Source organism: Tauraco erythrolophus, chromosome 4, assembly GCF_009769465.1.
Source record: "Tauraco erythrolophus isolate bTauEry1 chromosome 4, bTauEry1.pri, whole genome shotgun sequence".
NCBI lineage: Eukaryota > Metazoa > Chordata > Aves > Musophagiformes > Musophagidae > Tauraco > Tauraco erythrolophus.
Window position 1 is genome coordinate 39,372,827 of NC_141468.1, and position 22,534 is coordinate 39,395,360.

Below are 22,534 nucleotides of genomic sequence, written 5' to 3' on the forward strand. Positions count from 1 at the left end.
GACATGGAGCACAGGCAGAGTGAGCTCACCAAAGGCTGTGTGGAGGGATCTGAGCCAGGCTGGTAATTGAGGGGAAGGGTGGCAAGAAGATGCACAGCACCTAGGCATAGTGTGAGTTTCACAAGCACATGACCTGAATGTGGCAGTGGTTGTTCACCAGTATCAATTCTGAGCACTTATTTTTAGGACAGTCTGTCAGGAATCAATACTTATTGGAGAAGATTTGTATTTCCACTGAGTCCCAGTGTGCACATTTCTTGCTGTGGTGCTTGCTGCAGAGTACTGGTGATTTATTTGCTGTTAGTTCCCAGCTGCAGAACTGATTATACCTTGAATGATGAAGTTCCAGTTTCTCTTCTGAGTAAAAGGGAAGGGAGTTATAAAAGGAGGTGAACAGTGTTGGACAGAGAGAAAACCGGGACCTGTGTGGGAAGTGCAGCTCTTGGCAAATTGTCTTGCTCTATTGATGAAGAACATAAGCTGCCTGTGTCTACGTGTAGTCCAAACGGGCAGCTTCAACCATAATTTCTGTAGATGTGAATGAGCACTCTAACTTAAGGTTCATCACAGACTGTCTCAGAAATGCTTAATGGACATCCACCAGGCAACAGAAGAAATTAGGTGCAGAACACGTGTCCTGTACTACAGTCCCCCTTGCAGAGAGACATCACCCTTGCATGCACATCAGAAGGTGCACTTAAAATGAGAAAGTGAGATCCAACACTCTCTTCCATCAAACTCTATTGTCCCTAAAGAAAATGGCGTGGAATTTGTTGGAACATCAAATAGATTTGTGGAACATCAAATAGAATATTTAACCAATTTCTGTCATTTTCTACAGATTACTTTTGGAAAAGACTGGATTTGGAATAAAGTTCTGTCTGAGAGGAGTATGATGAATCTCAATGGGTGTCATCCCTATGAAAGTGTATGGGATTTGTTCACTGTTCACAGATTTCAGATTAAAGTAGAGACAGGCCATATCCTGCAGATACTTCTACACTAGAGTCTGATCATATGGTTCTGTGAAATATGTACTCTCTCTCTTATAATAAATGAAAATTATAAGAACAGTAGTAATATGAAGATTTCAAAAACACTGACAAGTGCATACTTAATGTCGTACTGTGTTTATGATCAAGAGAAAGAAATACACCCATCTAATATATCTGTACTCCATTGGCTCTCATAGCATTGCACATAGGAGCACTTAATTTCCAGATACCAGCTAATCAAGCTTCTCTATATTCAATAATTAGATCATTTAATTATATATCTACGAGTTTATTAACCTAAGTGTTATGCATCCTATTTTCATCTTGTTTTAGTTCTCCCTTGGTCTTGCAACAGCAGCTTCTGCATCTTTAGAGGCGCTTTAGCTCCACATCCAAATCTGGAGAGTAACTACACCAAGTCTGTGACCAGAGCAGATCTCCATTGTTCTGCCCTGAACCCCCAAGCTGCCTGTTGCAGAAAGGGAAAGTGCCTCATAGTGGATTGCCCGTTGCTCACAAGCAAGATACGGGGAGACAACAGCAAAGTCACTCTGAGCTTCTTGGCTCTTTCTGCTGCCTCTTTTTCTCCCCCCCTCATCTCCCGAGAGGATGAGGCTGCCCATTCTGCTCCTCAATGGTAGCCCTAGCTGGCTTTTTCCACTTCACTGGTGAGCACGTAGGTCCTCAAATGAAACTTTATAATGAAGTGAGCCCAACATTTTCTGGAGGGAGACTGTTGTATGCTATGCTAAGATTGGCTTCAATTTGAACTGTAGTAATGCAAAGATCAAACCATTTCCTCATTTCCCGGCCATGCTTACCAGTAGAGTATTGTTTTGTCCCTCTCCTGCTGTTGTCTCCTATGTGGGATACAGCACAAAGTCACAGTCTGTAGCAACTCCTTTCTCTAGTCCTTCTGTAAAAGGTGTGTGCAGTACCCAGTGTTGGTCTATATAAATATCGTGATGAGGGATGTCTGTGCCCCTTGGTCTTTGTACCTTGCTCTTGTCTCACTGTCTGTTCTTCCTCATTCTGCTGCTTCTTTTTGTGTGCATCTATTCATCTGTCTCACCATTTGGATTCCTTTGGTGAAATGATCCCTGTTGGTTCTACCTTACGTGTTCTGATGGGCCAGGATATATCATATTCAGACACCTGATTGTACATGGCTTTTCTGTCTAGGCTGACCCGCTTCACTTGTGGATATTTGTCATTTTTGTTCTCCTGGAAGCTCTTTGTTATGTTTTTTTCCAGGGGTCAGGAACCAGCATCTGTTTAAATGTACTAAATGCAGAACAAAGATAGCATCTAGTTCAGAGATTGTGTAGCATTTATCTGATGATATTATGTCAGACCTCCTACTTCCAGGTAGGCACTTCTTTTTAGTTGCTGGCATAAAAGCAGTACAGATTGCTGTTCATGCCTGGCCTTCATGCTGCACATAAAATTACGGACATAAAGTAGCAGAGTTCAAACCTTGCATATTTGTGCGTTTCTTCAGGCAGATGGGGTAGATGGCCTCATGGGGACAATTAAAAAAAGTATAAAAGGAAAAATGTCAAGCAGAAGGGAAAAGTATTATGCAGAACATTTCATGCAGTGATTCTGGTTACCCCAGCATTAATAATCAACTGTATAAACACATACCCACAAAATCCTTAAGCAGATTTGTATATTTATAATTCATAAACATGTATTTTTTTTGGACAGAAACCATAACGAGCCAAGATGAACTTATCTTCCAGTGTTTACAGTAAAAGATGCTGGAGAAGCCAAGCACAAAATATTTTAGTTCCATAATCTGGCTATTAACAAAGAATATGACTACCTGCCAAATCTATTTGATGATATAAAGATTGTGGCATATAGAGAGATATTTTTTTTGCCTCATTTTCTTAAACATTTAAAGATTTAGAAAGATAACAAAGCTTTTTGTTGCTATAGACTGGCAAATCTGGGACAAAATTTTACTATGAGTTGGTTATGTTAGTGTCACAGCAGCTCATGAAAACCTCTTAAAAGAAGGGTTTGCACATCACTTACCCAGGGACCAGCAGCAGACTCATTTAAAAGCAGTAGTCACAAAATATTTTCCCTAAATGATGTAACTGAGAGTAGCATTGTGTTTGCTAAATACGGATACAAGACTTCCAGGAAGAACTGGACAGACTTAAATTTCAGTAAAAAAAGCAAAAGAGTAAAGTTTGGGTGCCCAATTATGCTTTAACTGAAACAGATGGAAAAATTTTTACAGGCTTCAATGAAAGGCTATTAATGTGGAATAAAATTTCAAGTTTCTCAGACATTAGTGCATAAATATAAATCTCGATAACATCAGCAGGACCACTGATGTGTTGAAAGTTGAGGACATACTGAAAACCTGATTTAGGTACACTTATTTTTTTGGTGCATGGGCATGATCTATCCTACTGTGAGGTGAAAAAAAATGCACTACTGTCTCTTAATGCTTTGAACCAGATTAGTAACATATATAATATTTTTAGCAAGAGTTTGCATGTGTGCTAACGTTTTTATTATGTTCTTTATTCTTTTGGTTAATAGATGCTAATACTTTTCTCTAGCACATAGTGAATAAAGCAGCACCTCAGTGACTGTTTATCAGGTTTTAACGGTGTGATTAGAGCTATGAACTCAGCTCCAGGAAAATGTGTTCTGCATCTTACATTCTGTTGTTTGGCTACCCTGAGGATAGGCTCCTGGAGGAGCACACCATTCAAACATGCTGAACTACTACAGGGAATAGGTAGCATAAAAGAGAAATAGGAGAGCCATTAACCGCTGAAAATAAATGCACTTATCTGGTGCTCTAACATGCTATATATTACACACTAAAAGCCGTATCACTTGCCACTTGAGTCAGTATTTCTTGATCTTAAATGCTAATGTAAAATATGTTGGTTTTTGAAAATAAATCCCTTTTATACTGCAAAGGTTAACCAAGTTTCCTGATTTTTATTGAGCAATTCCTACAAAATCTTTCATCAGAAAGAGGCAGCAACTGACATGTTATCCATCATACAGACACCCTCTGCAGCTTGGAGTGCCCAGATGAACTGGTGGAAGGATGACTCATCTGCGATCATGTGGCATTGCTAGGCTGTCTCTTCCTAATTTTCACTCTTTTTGCTGATCATCTCCTTCCTTCTCTTTTCTCTTTCCAATTTAGAGCCTATTGTCCTTCTCTAAAAACATCTCCCGCTTTCCTCTACTGTGATCTCTTCCATTCACCTTCAAATGTACTATTGATCAATGTTGCCTCGAAAAGATCACGTATGCACGGTGGCCAGTAAATGGTGAGGGCTGGATTGTGCTTCAGTGCTGGACAAAGCTCTAAAGGAGTAAAGAGAAGAAATGAGTCCTAGTAAATAGTGATCGTTCCCCTTATCTTTAACTTATCCGGTGTCCATTTGTGTTAAGGTGTAACTGAGGAGCAGAAAAGGAGAGCACATCTTTCAGTGAACTCCTCTGTGCTTTGCTTATGAGAAAATCTGCAAAGGGTAGAGAGAAGATTGAGTTGGGGGTTTCTGCCTCACCTTCTGAAACAAACTTTTGCCCTGTCAGGTTAAGGCATGCTGTCTCAGACTCAACTTTTCTGTATTTAAGGCTTGAGTTGTCATCAACTTTGAGGTAATAGTGAGCAACACTTGAAAGGGATAAATTGCTTGAAGCTGGAGTTCATGTACAGGGTTTTTTTTTCATATGCGTATGCTTTCATCTTCCAGTCTTATTGTCTACAATCTTATTTGTATGTTGTGTCTTCTTTCTGCTAAAGTAATTTAAAAAAACAGAGCACTCAAATTCAGCACTATAGAAGCAGCTATCCAAGAGAAAACAGGTGGCCTCCGCTTCTTGGAGCTTTGAGGAGATGTATAAGCTATGCTGGAGCTGCGCTGCTGACTTTTAAAGGCAGGATGCCAATGTAAAGCAATGAAAAACAATTCAGAATTTTTGCTAAAGCTTTTACTGTGTTTCCCTACAGCAGCTTGCAAATCTGCAATCCTTTTCCAATTCTTTACAAGCACTCTGTGCACTGTTACGCATATGAATTTTTGTCCTTCATATTAGATGAAAATAATCTGATACTAGCAAAGAAATGGAAGTAGTAAGCCTTACTTTCTAGAAGGTATACCTCATGAAAAATACCAGACTTTGAAAAGTTTAAGCAGTAGGAGAAGTTTCATAGTAGTTCTGTGTAACTCAGCTTCAGAGCATCTATCTCACGGTGCCTTAGCTACTATGGCTAATGCCCTTGGGAATACAAGAATTTCACTGAAGTGTTTTTGAATTTATATTTCTAGCTTCTTGTTGGTTAAAAATCGTCTTGCATATAAGGACTGGAGTGAATACTGATAAGTGATATGGCAGTTCTTTAAAATACTGCTCAGAGTTAGGACTACAGCAGTAGGAATATGAGCAAAAAAATGCAGTTATTTTCTGTTCCAGCTACTGTATGTGTCTATTTAATTCTCCTGGAAGAAGTAGTGGGTGGGATATGTGATGTGGTTCCTCCTCGTACGTGGACGTTGCACTGGAAATTCTCATTCAGAAACCATTATTGCTGCAGGTGTTTTAGCGATGGCCAAGTATGTGTTAGCAGCTTTGGAGATGAGTCGTCCCTGAGGATTGTGCTTTGGCTTCTATACAAATACAAAGTACTTCTCATGGCTAAGGCCATCATCTATCACAAAGTTGGAGATTTTAGAAGCCAGGATAATTATCAATTTATTCATAGCAAAAAAAGCTGACATTTCCAGCATAGATGTCATGATGCTGAGCGTCGCAGAAGAAATGTAGCCAGGCTGTTTGCCAAGTCCCGTAGCTCTATTCTATAGCTGTTTTCCAAAGGTTATGGTACAAATGCCTTCAACTCTTGCACAGTTGCCACAATTTTCATCTGATTGAACTGCTATGGACAGCTAACAAAGGAATATGTTTGAATGAGACTCCAATTAAATACTCTTATTTGACATACTTGCTTTCTTTAATAACTACTGCTAAGCATTTATTTTTTCTGGGTCAGAATGAAAATAAAGACACAGTCCAGAAAAGCTAAACAAAGCTGTTTCAGCAGCCCACTCTGTGGAATATTATGCAGTTGAGTATCTGTTTCAAAGAGGAGCCACAATTATTTCTTGCATAAATATTTAGATAGTTGCATGTGCTGAGAAACAAAGACTGATCTAGATGTAAAACTGCGGGATGTCCCTCTAGAATATCGCATTCCACATGGTTTAGTTTTTGTATATATCACAGCAGTTGTAAAACAGTACACAGTTTGTTCCATTAAAGGGCTTATAACATTAGCCTGAACTTCACCCTTTCTGTTGGCACCTAATTTCCCCGATGCTTCATGGGAAAAATCTCTCAAATTACTTTGGGTTTCCTTTTAGAAATCTTCTGTTCCAGATGTTGTCTGTCTACCTCTGCATCCTTGAATCGTTATTTTTAGTACACTAAAATTCTGTCAGGAACAATGTCTTTGCATTCATTATCTAGGATGAACAATGTGTATGAATATCAAGAAGCAAATGTATGTTTCTCGTTTTTGCATACCTTTTTCTAATGATTTTCTTTTTAATTACAGAGCAAAGAGATTGCGTTTCAGCCTTCATGAAGACTTAATGAAAGTTCTAACGAGCTTTACCCAGTAAGTACAGTTACTTAGCTTATCTTGTACAAATTCCGTGTCATACTTCTTCTATAAGCTTTAAGTGTCCTTTTTTCTAGCAAGTTACCTCTCAGTGGAGATGCTTACTTTTGTCTTTTTACACAAGTCTAATCTATCTCTTTGGAAAGACTACTCACTTGTGTACAATACATATGCTAATGCTTTCAGGATTACTCTTTACTTTCAACCCTTTTCCTCCCCCAGACTATGCTAAGCTCGTTTATTATAAGTTTTGTTTGATTATTAATGAGGCATTTCTACTCAGCTTACCAGAGCCAAAGCTTCTTACTTTTTCTGCCTTGTTTTTGTCCATACTGGACTCATGGTCTACACTTAGTAAATGTTGCTATGTGCCCTCTCCTCTCTCTGACTGAGATAAGTAAATAATGAAATGAAAACCAGAAAAATAGAGGGTTGTGTAGGGTGTCCATACCATTCAGAGAGGCCAAGAAAAAAACAGTCTAAGCATTCTGGCAAGCTGTTGCTAACCTGTTAGAAAATTTGAGAGAAGGTAAGTCTGAACTTCTTTTCCTCTTTGAAACTCATCTACACAACTTGTTACTAGAGGATGAAGTCTTGTCTAACCAAAAACATTTCTCAAAATACTTTTGAGGAGATATGTTCCAAGAAGAACAAAATAAGAATTACTCTTTGTTTTAAACACGGCTGTACAATGAAGAGGAACTGGTGACATCCCCCCTCTTACTAAAGTCTGTTGATTCCTGATCAGTGAGAAGTTGTACATCTAATTCTCCCTTCTGTCTGGAAGAACTGAAACATCTGTGCCCCAGTACCCTGCGTAACAGTCTATAGACTGTTCCCTTCCCTATCCTCAAGATTAGAGGACCAGGAGAAAAACCCAACAACATCTATATCAAGAAACAATTTGTGATTTTAAGGAGGTTTAGGAAGATATCAGAGACCAGCTCTCCTCAGAGAGAGATCAGTCAAACATTACTTTTATGCATCTTGTCTGTTTTTCTTTTGACTTAGGTAAAATTGTGCACCAATCAGCAGATGGGTTGAAAAGCATTTGAACTCAAGAACAACTTAGGTGGCAAAAAGAAGATCCAAAGAAATTTAGACCTGTCTCGCTGTCCTGAGTTCTTTTGGATTGTAGTTATAGACACAGATTCCTAAAACCTACCTAAATTTGTTTTTTTTGTTCCTTGAGGGCTTTTTTTCAGGGCTTTTTTTTTCCCCTGAAATCACCACTGATTTTGTAGGGTGCCTTTAGTCAAGTAGAGTATGCTGAGATCAGCTTCTGCAAAGCAGTGATAGCGGCAGACAATTCACACAGCTGCAGGGGATCAGCGACTGTAGGAGCCATTGCACAAGTGGGGCTTCAGTGGTGAGTAAGCCCTGGAGATAGAGTCTTGTTTTAATTAAACAGTTGTGTAACTCCAGTGCCTGATGATGTGTGGGATTAGTGCTTGTGCTCTCCGGGTAGGAAAACAGTGAAGCATGTGCTTGAAATACTTTGCTGAATCACCAGTGGGAATCTGCAGGACTGAATTTTGGTATTTTCACTCTTTTTCTTCACACTGGTGCTCTATCTTCCCACCGATGGCTACAGATTTATTCAAATATTAACTTCCATGTTATGGTTTCCAGTGAATGCTAGTTCTTTTCTCAGAATTTGCAATTTTTGTAAAAAAGGAGGTTTCTTGAAGTTAATAGAATACAGAGGATGTGCACAATTTGAATTAGGATACTGCTGCAGGATGGTTTCTTGGGACAGAATTTACTTCACCTAATTTTTAGGCATCTGCAGTGTAGGTACAAGTACAAGTATCTTAGCTTGCTGTCTGGGTTCCAATTATAGTCACTGGAAATCTAATATGGGGAGATCAGACCCCTTTGATCAGCAAGCATCTGCTTCAGATGAAATGATCTACACGGCTAACTCCATGTCCAGCTTTTCACTGGTTGCAAAGGAATTGGTCAGCTGTAGATGCCCACATCTAGCCAGATACAACTTACGCTTAGTAAAGTGACAATATGGGGCAGAGTAACATCAGTTCCACTGATTGCATCTTTAGAATTATCATCAGCATATCTGTGTAATATATGTGCTTGTGTACATAAAGATAGAAAGATATCTAGACACATGGAAACCTCATAGGTTTTCAATTCTGTGTGACATTTACTGTTTACAGAATAAGATCACAGTGGCCTTACCAAAACAAGTGTCTACAATTTTAAAATCCAGAAGGTATTTTTCTCAGTCACTTAGAAAAAGGAGAAGTCATCTTCTTTACCCTGTGATTTATGGAAAGAAAAAAAAAAAAGTCTTACTATTGTGGGAAAAATCTTTGTGTCCAAAAGAAAGCAAATTAATTTCAAGTCAGTGAATAATATACTAATATTGAAGTCTCTGCCCACTACTCGGTTCTAGGATTTTTAAAGGAATGGTGCATTCATGAAGTAGAACTGTTAAAATGTGAAGCCTTATTGGAGTTTAAATACCTCTGAAGCCTTTGAGTGAGGGGAAAGTATCAGAGCTTTTAACAAACTGAGGGTGTGTATGAAGAAGGGTTTAATAATCTGTTTATGTCTTATCATCATTCCTTACCTTACAAGAAAGGTTTGTAAATTAAGGTCACCCTCCAGAAATAAAAAACAAATGGTTGTGCATAAAAGTGTGTGGAAGAGAATGATAGAAGAGAATTAAAATCACTAAAAGCTAAAATAATAAGAAGTATATGTAAACCAATTGCATGTTTTATTTGTTACTTCTTGAATTTCTCAGGTGAGGAGTGGCTTTCTTAGGCAGATGTATTCAGGCACACACAGTAGTTCTGCAGCTCCGCAGTAATTCTTTCAAGCAAACACATTCGCTCCCCTGACAAGGTTTAAGGCATTACTTGTCTGGATTTCCCTAATGCTATGGGGTCAGGGGCTGGATTAAATGCTTGTTTCAAACCCACATGATGAGAGGCTCTACCCACCTATCTTTAGCATGCCAGCCAGACCTGAGGCTTCACCACACCTGCTTTCGGACTTCTCAAGCAGTTTGTCTAGAGTGATTCAGGATAAATGGGACGTTTAAAGGAATTGCTACTGGTTTGGTCCAAATATGTTTAATGGATGAGTTCTAGCACAGCCTACCAAGTATCAGAATAGCAACTGACGTTTCTTCAGGTGACAACGCTATATCAGGTGTCCTAATCTTCTGTATCATAGAAGGTGCCAGAAAAAAGGTGACTTTGGGACCCATCTCTGAAAATCTAGTCCTGCAATTCTGCCTCAGAAAATGCTTTTCAATCTCTTCATAGAGCCAAATCTAAAACCTACTGTAGTTAGGGAGTTGTGTCCATTGGTTTTGTCGGGTTTTAGATCAAACAGGACAATAAGCCGTGCTGTAGATTTTGCAAAGAGGAAGTTGTTTCAAGAGAAGAAAATAAGAAATCACTGAGGAATTGAAGAGACATGCCACTTTCCACTAAGAGTGCATTATGAAGATTTTCAGTTAAAAAAACTTTCTGCTCAAAGATATTTTTTAACTTGTGAAAGTTTGAACCTCTGCCTTTTGAGAGAGAGACTAGAAAGCATTTTGGCTGCTTCTTTAATGTGGAAAAGCTCAGAACTGCAGTGAAATGTCAAAAAAAAATCAGACACTTTGGAGTATTAAATACCTACTGTTCTTTAAAAATGCACACTAATAAGAGACCTTTGTTCTAGCTTATGCTTTATGTAATTAATTCCTTTTCCCGTTTTCCTTACTAGGAATTATCATGGAAATAGGAGATTTGTACCATAGGTCTTCCTTTACTCTCTGGGAGTAGCTTAGCTTGTGTTGACTTTGACTTGTGCCATTCTCATTAAAATTACACCTCATGTACGGGATTGTTGAAAAAATAAGAACAGAAGCAGGTGAACCGAGGCTTCAGAAGATGTTCTAAGAACCTGTGAGCAAAGCAGGCTTATTTTGCTTGAATAATCAGAATTTTTTAAGGGAAACTTTACGTCTTCATTTTCATCTCTTTTACATAGAGAAGATTGTCTTACATGTTTTGTTACATGTTTGTGTATTTTCTACATGTTACTCATGTGACTAATGAAAATGTGTTTTAAGACTATGTTTTCAATTCTTAGTATTTTATGCGCTGGTTCTTAAATTATGACTCAAAACATCATGCTATAAACAACTGAATAGCTAAGCTTCAGTTTGTATCTTTGCAAGTTCAGTAAATTATGAGTGGCGAGTACTTTTAATTATTCATGGCTTCTCCCTGGCTGTGCCAGCCAGTCAGTATTTTCAGGTTTGCAGCATCGCAGCCGCTGCATTGCTCTCTTACTCTTCTCCCTATTACACTTTCAGCCAATGTAGACTAGTAATTAGTCCCGTGTTTTACATAAGGATATAAGCTGTTGAAACTAGAGCAAGGCGTACTTTTTGAGTGAGTGGGGATGGGAAGGAGGAGTTCAGTTAGTTGTTAGGGGTCACAGAGCAGAGGTTATTTCCTGACAATTACAGGGAAAAAAATCAGTCCAACTGAAAACTGCAGGAGGTTTGCGTTGATGTTTTTTGTGGACTGAAAGATTTAGAGCCCTACTTAGATGTTGATTTAAAGAGACAACAGATTATTGATTTTACAGTAGATCATCTTTGCAACAGAGCGAGCTCCTCATTCAAACTCTTCTCTGTTTCACTGGAAAGCTAAAATATCTTATATTGTTGGATCAAATACCGGAATATGACAGTAACATCTGAGTGATTGGGAATGGCAGGAGAGAGAAGGTAGGCAGAGTCTTTCTTGCAATGCAGGGAGGTCTCAACTGGATTTATTTAGGGGTGAGGGCATATTCATAAATGCCCTCTAAAGGAGTCAGATGGGGATCAATGAGGTGACAAGTTTACTAAAAATACAGAGCTGTTCTGGTAATAAAGAGGAGTGTGAATGGTGGAGAAAAGTGATGCACATCATAAAAATACATCTTCATGTCTCCCACTTGGCTTTCCAAATTATTCCTACTGGCATCACACTTTTCACAAGCAATACAAATGTAAGACTTTCAGAAAAATGAAAAAGTAAGGACAGTCCAAAGCAAACAATTTAATACTAAATAAGACACGGCTGCTGTGCCGCTTGCATTTTCCATTGCTTTATCTTACTCTTTAAAAATCTTGGCTGTTTAATTTCTCATGGTAGTTGTTGCCAGACTTTCTTTTTCCTTTGCTGAAATAACACAGAATCTGGATTCTCTATAGAAAAGTTAAGTCCAATTTGCTGTAGCACACCAGAGATCTGAGAAGGTGAAATCAGTAATTCTGCATGGGTAGCAATATATCAGTGACAATTCCTGGAACCACATCAGAGGCTGGTTTGGAAGTGAACAGGAGGCTAAAAATGGCTAATAGTGAGCCTGTTTAACTGCTAGAGGCCACTGATGTAGTAAAATCGGCATAAGATTTTACTTATTTCTTGGAGAAAGTACTACCTAACCTGATTTAGTGAATCCCTTGGAAGTCCACGTTCTGATAAGAACTCACAACTTAGCAGAGACAATTCTGAAACAATTCAAACATGATAATTGCAACAGGGTTGAACTACCATTCCGTTAAATGCCTATTTCCTTAGAAACTCTACGAAAAAGCTCTTAATTGTGCAGTTTTATTAAAAGAATAAAACACATGGTAACACATGGTAATTCCAAGACATTATAACTTTGTAGCATTCAGTCTTAGTACATTGGGTTAAGAAGCTTTTTAGAAAAGAAGTGCGCATGTAGAAAAGGAAAGCCAGCACCTTGCTACAGGAACATTCCTCTTTTGTAGCCCACAGAAGTACAGCACTAATTACTGTCTTGTTGATGGATCTGCCCAGATAACAATAGTGGGTTTAAACAAAATAATTATCTAAGGGTTTGCACTAATGTGCCCTTCCCTGTGATAAGTGCTATCTTCTGCCCTAAGCGTACTCGCTGAGCTGTTATGAATGATGCTGAAAATTTGGCACACAAAACGAGACATTTATATCACTAAGTGAACAGTCTGTCACCTACAAGTGGAAGAGTACATAGTTTGGGTAGCATAATCTTTTTCATTTGCTTGTAGTCTGGCTTAGTTATCTGACAGAAATCTGTATTTTACATCACTGGATCTCCAGAATAAACCTGCTAAATTAACAGGAGATAAACTCACTGTTTAGTTTTAGAAAGGGACTAGTATGCATTTAACAATGCTTGTTCACTACAGCAGAGAAGTGCAGCATATGTCATGATGACAGTTCAGCATCTGCAAAATTACGACCTTGCTCTCTCTTTCAGTGCATACTTGATGGCTGATCAATAAGCACTTTGGGGACTAATTAAAGTCAGTTCAGTGATGGATACTCTCACAGGATAGTCTATAGTTCAACAGTTTGGTGGACATTTGAGAAGCGGTATTGCTTATTTCATCAGATTATTTGTCGTTTGAATAACAGATCTATGCATCTGTCACATATTCACAGATCGCACATCTGTAGATCTCAGAACTCTTCATACAGTAAGTCTGTTTACGAGAATTAGGCAAGTCTGTTACTGTCTTTTGTAGTATCTAACAGTCTTTTAAAAACTCCAGGGAGAAAAGATGTTATAATGTAAAGGGAGAGAGTCATATATGCAACTTAGCATGCAAATCCTAAGCTAATTTATTGAGGAAGCATGCACTGAAATACTTGGAAGCCAACTCCATAGCTTGTTCCCATTTATTTTCCATATGTGTCTGTCTAATGCTTTCTCAAGTTAAGTTTAGCTGCTGCAATATCGGCTCTTAAAAAACATTGATAAATCATGAAAAAGGCTGGAGCTGTCTCAGCTTTCCCCAGAGGCTTGCAAAATGATGATGTCACTAGTGCATGAGATAAGCAATGCTGTCAACATAATAGATTGGACAGGAGTCAAATGCATAGGCTGAGCACTGCTTTGATTTCTAAACCAGGGTGGCTTGGGTAGGACAGACTCTGACTGTTGTCCAGCCCTCAGTTTGCTGGCAAAGGGAGGGCTTCTTTTTCAATTTTAGTTATCTTAGGGATCATTTGTACCAAGAACTTACAGAGTTTGAATTTCAAGTAGGCTTCTTGGTTCTCCATAGAGACTATGAGTTCCATGTTGTCCTCACGCAAAACTTGTCTTTCAATCAATGTATAGTGAGATGTTTTGCATTTGGTAACATGTGCTGTAAGCAGGCAGCGAGGGGGAGAAGTACTTTTCAGTGATGTCAGGTTAGCAGAGTCAGCGTGGAGGCATCTGAGCTTCTTGGTGAGAGCTGGTAGTGATGCACTTGTACTCCTTCCCTCAACAAGGAGACAAGCTGAAATGTTACAGCTGCTGCAGAAGGACATTTCTGAGGGCTACATGGCACTCGGAAAAAGTGCTTCAAAACCTGCAGTGCTTACTGCTTTTGTCCAGCAGAACAAATCCTTGCTTCACCACTTAAGTCAGATGCTTTGAGATGTGCTGTTAGGAAAGCCTGAGATACTGTTGTTGTTCCCTCTTTGCAGGCAGAAAAACTGAGAGAGTACAAAAGAAAGAGCTTTCCTAGGTGGTAAGACACATGAGTTAGCCTTGTACCACCAACTAAAAAGTCTCTGGAGCTGACACAGAACAAAAGAAGAAAAAAGAAAAAAAGCGAACTCCTGTAGACTTCTGTAAAGAAGCACTCAAAAAATTTAATAAAAAGGCCAAAAGAGAAGGGCATAACCTTGTTTTTAATTTCCTTTTCCCATAATTTTCAGTAGAGCCATGTCACTTTCTGTGCTTCTCAGGTTTGTTTTATAAATCGTTTCTTTATAAGTCCATTTATTCTCTTTTCAGTAATTTTTTTCCATGTGGCTATACAAGTTAGACTCCCCGGGTACAGATTATCAACAACTTTAGAAATGCCTTTGGTAACAGTGCTGGATATAGGGAGCTGAATGTGCTGTTTGGGTAAGCTGAGAAACGTGCAGATCTCAGCTCTGCAGGCTTGCCTTCTCTTCCCAGCTCGGCTAGTTTCATCTTTGGGTTTTTGCCTCATCCATGTAGACTGTGAGTTGCTGGGGCAGCCGCTGCTCCTGGCGGGTGTAGGCAGTGCTCGGGCAGGGAGCTCTGCACTCTGGTCGGGCCTTGGAGGGCAACTGTGCTACGAAATAGCAGCAGCAGAAGCAACAACACTATGCCCTGCTCTGGGCGGTTTGGATTTTTTCAGTAGAGAGACGTAAAGATACGTTTTTAAAAATAAAACCAGGGCTACTCTTTTTGATGCATGTCTCCAACTGTTCTACCTTACTACAGGAAGTTAGTGAAGAGTTGCCTCCTTCATTTGTAATATCAATCTATGTCAGTTGTATCAGCAGCATGGCATCGGTATGAAATGGTGGCATACACAGTTATGGTGTGTAACACATGCATACCATACATAGTTATGCAAAATTGCAGCTCTCTAAACGCTTCTTTCTTTCTGTTGCACAACACTTTAAATATGCGTCTGTTCAGCTATCAGTTGGTGTGCAGTTGGTTCACGTCAGTGCACACTACGCCGTGCTGCACCGAATTTGCACCATCTAGCTTTGGTGTCCCCAGTGTTGCCATATGGATGCTCCTTAGGCTGGCCTAACTACTCAGTTACAAAAACTGCTCCTCTCCCTAGGGAATGTTTCAAGGCAGCTCCCCAAACTAGTCTGTCTCCTCCATGGGTCACACAAAGCTCTGCTGAGAGAGGAAAAGCCCATTTGATTCCTCCCTGGCTGTGTCCTTCGGAAGAGATGTGAGTGGCTTGCATGGCCTCAGCCCAAAGATAACATCTGCTGGAGAGAGCACTCTGGCACCCTGTGAAGAAGAGAGGAGGCTGCTGGCTGCCCAAGGATGCCTTCATGCTTTGTTCCTTGCTTGAAACTTAAGACAACAACAAGAAAAAACAAAGCAAGCAAACAAACAAAACAAAACAACAACAAAAAAAAAAAGACTGGGGAAGGTGGAAAGAAGCTTTCTGTGTTGGAGATGGGCAGAGACAGCCCTCCCCAGCAGAGGCGGGTGGTTTGTGGTGGCTTGCTGTCCACTGTGCAGCATTCAAGCTGAGGCTTTTCTTTCTTGAAGAAGAAAGGGAGGACTGGGATGAACCAGTCCCTCTCCCTCTCTGTGGTCTGGGCAAGCATGTATTTGCAGGCTGGCAGCCCAAGCTCTCTTGGCTGCAGAACCAGCGTGCGTGTAGGGGGAAGATAATGGTATTAACTAGGAGGCTGTGGGGAAAGCATCTTCACAACTTAGTTATCAGGCGGCTCCTTCTCCAGCTCTCATCTGGTTTTAGGTTGCGCCCAATATGTTTTCTGCGCAGGTGGGAGCTACCTCTTTCCAGGTCATGGACAGCTGTCCAGCTGACTGAGGATGTGCTCCCGGACAGAAGCTTCCCATTGCCTCTGCTTCCTTCCCCTTTCCTCAGTGCTGAAGGGCTCCTGCTTTCAAACATTTGACGTCCACAGCTGAGCTGTTATCTTAATGCTGAAGAAGTCAGATAGATATGGCACTAACATAGATTTAGGTTTATTGCTCATTATTTCATGTTTTCATTCAAAGTTAGGAATCCTGAGGTTTAATAAGAAAGATTTTGCTCTTTCCTATCAGAGCAGTGAAAAAAAAAAAAAACCACACAAATTTTCTACACAATTTTTGACTGAAATGTTTGATAACTTGTTGCCTCATTACCTATCAAAAGGTTTCAGTGATGCAAGGCCCTTCTGGGCAGAAGTGAGGCAGGGTGAGAGATGGTCTCACATGCTTACATTACAACTAGTTCTCCATCACCTTTCTCTTTATTCATAGTGCTTGGTAAAGCATTCTGAACATTTAGAATTTTAGATGTATAACAAAAAAATGAAACTGCAACCAGAAACCCTCAATCTCTGTTGGCAAAGAAACTTATCCAAGTTCCATGTTTTTAAGAGAATGTTTTACTCAAAGACCCTGTGTTTCTCTGAAGATACCGTTGTATTTTCATTTTGTCCTAACTCTCCTTTGACTCTGTCTTCTGCAGGTCATGAAAACATACCACATGTATCATGCAGAGAGCATCAGTGCAGAAAGCAAACTGAAGGAGGCAGAGAAGCAAGAAGAAAAACAGATTGGGAGGTCAGGAGACCCCGTTTTTCATATTCGACTAGAAGACAGGCACCAGAGACGGAGCTCTGTGAAAAAGATTGAAAAAATGAAGGAAAAAGTAAATAGTCCTTTTATTTAGCTTCATTTGAAGTAAATTGAGTGCATTTCTGACATTCTTTAGCATGATATTAGACAGAGAAGTCCAGCTGGGAAATAAAATTAAGTAAGATACACATAATAAACTAGCAGTGGATTACAGATAACTTGACTTAACTGCAGTTCAGAGAGGGGAATACTTATTCCCAATATACTTCTTACTATATGGTTTGTCACATTTGAAACGAGATACTAAATTATCACTTTGTATTACATTTGTTATATGATAACTGGTTGGCAACTAAGATTCATTCTTGTTAATAGGAGTGTGTACTGAAATTGCTACCGGTTTTGCTACATACCAAAAATGAAGTAATTCATATACATTAATATATACAATCTTTTTCCTAGCGTCAAGCAAAATATTCTGAAAACAAGCTGAAATCTATTAAGGCCCGTAATGAATACCTGCTCACCCTTGAAGCAACCAATGCTTCTGTTTTCAAGTATTATATTCATGACCTTTCGGATTTAATTGACGTAAGTATTGGCATATTTGTTTTTATGTTTATTCTGTTCAGGAATAATACTTTTTCATTTTCTAAGGGGAATACATTAGTCATATGTGTTACCTCCAATACACTTACCGTTTGTAGTATTGTATGGTATAATCATGTATGATTTCCCCTTCAGCTTTATATTTCACAAAATAAAGTGCCAATAAGATGCTGAACCCATTCCTTCAAAGTTAGAATTTTGTTTTCTCTCCATGTGGTAAGAGAAAATATGAAGGAATAACACAAAAAACGTAGACATTTCCATTTTGCACTATAAAGGGATTTCTGGGGTACAAATATTTTTTACAAGATAAGCTTCTTAAGTGGGCATCTAATAATGGTATTTTAACTCAAAAGAAGGCATTTCTTCCATGTCTTCAGAATCATTTAGTTTAATTAATTTAGTCACTGAATTGAATATGCACTGCTTTTTATTCTTATTCCATGTAGTCTGCAGAACAGACGCAATCAATCCTGTACTCTGTACTGTCAACAGAATTGTGACTGATTTTCATTAAGTTATTCCTGTGAGAATATCCTAGGAGAATGAGGTTGTACACTGATGTTGACTTGCACTAGAACCCATATTACTGACATTTCTAAAGATATGGAGGGAGGATCCCACGCTCTATCATGTCTCACTCTCTTTGTAAGCTGACCTCTATCTGCATTTGATAGAGAAAATTTGAAGGCAGCAAATGCAAGCTCAAGAGTGTTCATTCACTAGCAATGTAGTGTTAAATAAATCAGTGGGTATACCTCTGTGGCCCATATGAAACGCTAGATGTTTGAATATGCTTTCTACTGCAACAATAGCATCTTATTTACAATAGTAAATAACATTTACATACAGTCATTTCTGGTGGGATGTTCATCACAGAGCTAAGCTCTGATTTGTAATATAGTGTAAGTTAATGCAGCATTTGACAAGAGGTTTCTCATTTCTACTGTCTGGAGAACCAAAGCTTGATAGAGAAGAGGGAAAATACCTTCTTGAGATGAATAGACTAAAATAGCTGCACATATGTGTTTTATTGTATGTTTTCTAAATACTGAGAGTAAGTTTACTTTGACGTTTCTCTTTTCCTGTAATTTATAAAATATTGCCTGATTTTGCTATAACTTTTTCCTTTTCCCTTTCAACCTTGTTCTCTCCAAATAGTTTTGCTCCTTTTTTTTTCTTGCTTCTCTCTAGTAAGAGATGGTGATGTGTCTTTTTTATGTTTTCGATATTTCTTGCTGTCTATCTCAACATTTCTTTTCTTCCTCTTTCCTACTCACTGTTGCATGTCTTCTCTCTTCTGATTCCTTCTGGTTTATTCTGCTGTGTATTGTCCTTGTCTAATGTATACCCATGCACCTGCACATCCTGCTCCACCCACCTGGCCTGCCCAGGCAGTGAAAACATTTATCAGGATCCCGATAAATAGATGATCAGGGCAGAAGACAAAGGACAAGCAGCATACCTGCTAGGATACCACTCAAGTGAGAAGTTGTTCCTACTTAATGGATGGTTTTCATGGTACTGCTCAAAGGATGATGGATTTTTAGCTTCTAGTTGGGGCATGTCTGATAAATGTGAACTTTATGAGTTCTTCCTGGCTGCTGGAAGGAAGGAAAGGTCCCTTTCCCTCTGTTCCCGGCTGATCTTTCCCAGCTAGAAATATACTGATTTTGTCTTCTGTCCTGCCTTCTCTTTTGGAGCTCACCTTTCCCAGCGAATGTCTCCAGTGGGTGTTTCTACTTGGTCAAAACTTTCTCAGGTTGGAAAACGCACCTGTTTTTTGCCCATTTCATCAGTGTCCACAGAGGTTGCCGTAGCAGTGAAAGCTGAGGGGAGGAACCAGGGACCTGGAGCTTCAGAAAGAATTGCAAGGAGAAGCGAAGTGAAGCTCTCTGCATATATATATACAAAGACAACACTCTTTGGAGTTAGTGCTTGAAAAGATATTTGCATAACCATGAAGACTAGAGTTTTTGAACTTCTAGTTTTTAATACAAATATGTGTTCTGCAGTATTTAGTAACACAGGAAAATGATACCTACTTTGCGAGGCTTTTTCCAAGCCACAGACCAATGTAGACAATAACATTTTTCTGGCAAAATGGCTTTAGAAATGACTCTTCCCGAAGGAATTTAAATGGAAAGTCTAACTGTCCTTTGCATCACAGTTTTGTAAGAGTAAACTGTAAACATGTGCAACCAGAATTTGCTTCAGAGCCAATTTAATCCGATTGTGAGCTTGTTTAAATGAAGTGTTTTTCAGACGTTTGTATTTAATCAGAATATGCTGTGAAAGCACTGGTATCTAGACAGAGTGTTTACTACTTGACAAAGGAAACACTTTTTGTAAATGCAAAAGTCTTGGCAAGATTTTAGGGTTATATCATTGGAATGTGAGACATGCTTCCCACTGTCCGTATGTTGCAACAATCCAGACTCTCTCATTCTGTAAATCTGTTAATGTAATGGTATGAGTTGGAGTTTTGAGAGCAGTAGTGGCAATTTCCTTCTTTGCCCTCTCTACTTTGTCCCTATCTGCCTGCCTTTCCGTGCTTCCCTGAACTCTCTCTCTCTCTTTGCCTGTGCAGAAGGGGATTACTTCTCCTCTATGTCTGAATTCCAGTTAACATGGAAGGGATTTAGATCTCCCCAAGCTGTTGGTGGTGCCCATAAATGAAACTGAATGCTTTCCTACGTTACTGAAAAATATGTCTGATAAAAATGAGATAAATATATGAAGGAGTGCAGTGAACTGTAGTTTTTGTAACAAGATAGGGGAGAGTTGTGGGATATTTTTTAAAAAAAAAAAAAAAATATTTTTTTGAATTTAGATTCCACAGCATTTTCTATTTGTGAGGCTCATATGAAAAATCCTAAATCACAGTTCCTTAGTTGAACTTGATCTGAACTGTTCAACTCCTTCATTTCATTAACCAAGCTCAGAGCTTCTGACTTAAAAATGATGATGTGTTGCTGATCTTAAGCTCTAGTGATAAAAGCAAGATAAAAATATTGCTAGAGTCTTAGCTGGATGTTTTAATGCATTTAGTGAGCTGAGGGTTGGAACCAGCATTTGCAAAGTAGTAGAGGGATAAACATGATTTGTTATGCACAGTGTATGTCTGTCTTCTGCATGTTGTGCTAGAGGAATTTGAATTTTCTGTTGAATGTTTCTTCTCTGCTGACTGTATAGTAGGATCTAGTTCAACTGGAGGACATGATTAATCTTTTTCTTTATTTGTATTATGTAAAAAGTAGCAAAGATTACTTTTTAGCTGAATTAAATAAGCTTTATCTAGTATGTAGAATTATTTTTTTTAAGATTGTGGGTTTTAGAGAAGCAAGAGTACATACCCCTGCTAATCTGTCTGTTAGTACCAACATCTGTCCATGTGGCGCATACCATTGCTCATTTACTTGAAAATTTCCATGTACTTGAGTTTATTAGATTTATCTGGGTATAAAAGGAAGGTAGGGACCTTTTTTCAGACTTACCATGCACTCATGATCTGAAGGTAAATGCTAGGAAATAGTGATCAAAACAATTTGACTGTAGTTCTACTGCTAGAATGAATAAAATATTCATGTGTTGGTCTTTCTTAGAGTGGAGTTTCTGAATCTCTAATTGCAGTCTGCGTGCTTTGTATGGTTAGGAAGTTAGGGAACATTTAGCTATTATGAACTTCATTTATTCTGTAAAGGTTCTTTGTTAATCATTCATAGAACCAAGTTTAAAACTAGGCTAGAGTGTGTGGAGCTCACAATCTTTATTACATAAGATCTCATAAATATGATATATACAGCCAGATCCCTTTGATTTGAGTGTTGATGTCTGTAACAGAATGATTAGAAAGTGACTTATTCAGAGGTTAAGGCTTTTTTTTATTAATTTCTCTCTCCAATGGCATTAGAATTTTATTATTATTCCTGAAATGAAATGAAGAGCAGCTTGCTTGTTTGGTTGAAGGTCTGTGATAAGCACTGCAATTTGTTTTGTTCAAGCCTAAATATACTCTGAGGAGCAATAAAGACAGTAAATGCTCTTGAGACTGTTTCAGATTTAATTCCAAATAAGAATAAAATGCAAATTACAAAATTAATTTTTCACACGTATGCCAAATGCATCACTCATCGCCCTCCACTTTGCCCAACCAAAAGTCTTTATGAATCCAGAAATGCAATAAAACTCATAGTCTATGACTTCATTCTCTTGTTTCTCATCTTCATGTCTTGCTTCACCAACTGACATCCCATCTCTCTAGCCTGTAGATTGATAGCAGATCTCATTAGCCATGCAGGCTGTATTCTGGGTGTGCTGATTAGTGAACCTCAAAGATTCATATTTATTTTGGCTAACAGTGTGGTTGCTGGCTTGAGCTTTCCAACTCTTTCTACAAATCTACAGATTTTTGCTGAAAATCTTGTATACATACCTGCGTGTGTGTTTGTATCTGCATATATATGTACTTTTTTGTAACACCAGAAAGGTTGGTGATTTTTTTTGCAAGTGTGGTCAGAGAAGATGTGGTAGGGGCAGCAGTTTAGTGGTAGTACCTTAAATTTAGTCTTAGTCATGAACAAATACCTGAAGTGCCACCTCTGTTATAGACAACTCTCTCTCTAAACTATCGCTAGTACTAGCAGATTAAAACAGTACTCTTCTTTCTGAGTAGCCATGAAGTGATATTGTGACAGAACCATTCCTCAGTTAAAATTATCTTGTCTGCAAATTTTGAAAATCTGCAGCAAGTGAACTATGGTCTGGCAGAAGTAAGAGAGTTTATTTTTGCTTTTAAAAAATAGCTGTACTCGTACAAATTCTATTTTTACTTAAATTATTGAAACAAAATTCCAAATTCAGGCATTTTAAATTCTGTTCAAAGAGCCACTGGTGATAAGGCATTGTTTCAGGTTCTGGATTTAGTTCTTGTTTGCTCTGCTGGCATTGGCATTGCAAGAAAATGCCTTAGTGTGGCAGGATATTATGCTTCACTTGAAGAATCCTTCTTCTTGGCTGAGATGCTGTATTTGTTACCCTGTTCAGCTGCCATCACCTGCAAAAGATGACCATGGTGACAGTTATTGAGCAGATCAAGGGTTAAACAATGGAGTTCTTAGTACTGTCACAGCAT

General features: G+C 38.7%; 1 protein-coding gene across 1 annotated transcript in view; it reads left to right on the forward strand.

Annotated features, from left to right (window-relative positions):
• Window positions 1-22,534, forward strand: part of SRGAP1 (SLIT-ROBO Rho GTPase activating protein 1) — a 156,750-nt gene that overhangs the window by 88,187 nt on the left and 46,029 nt on the right. Inside the window, 3 exon segments of the mRNA XM_086609868.1 lie at window positions 6,601-6,663; window positions 16,682-16,864; window positions 17,254-17,382. Coding sequence (XP_086465994.1) covers window positions 6,601-6,663; window positions 16,682-16,864; window positions 17,254-17,382 — 375 coding nt within the window.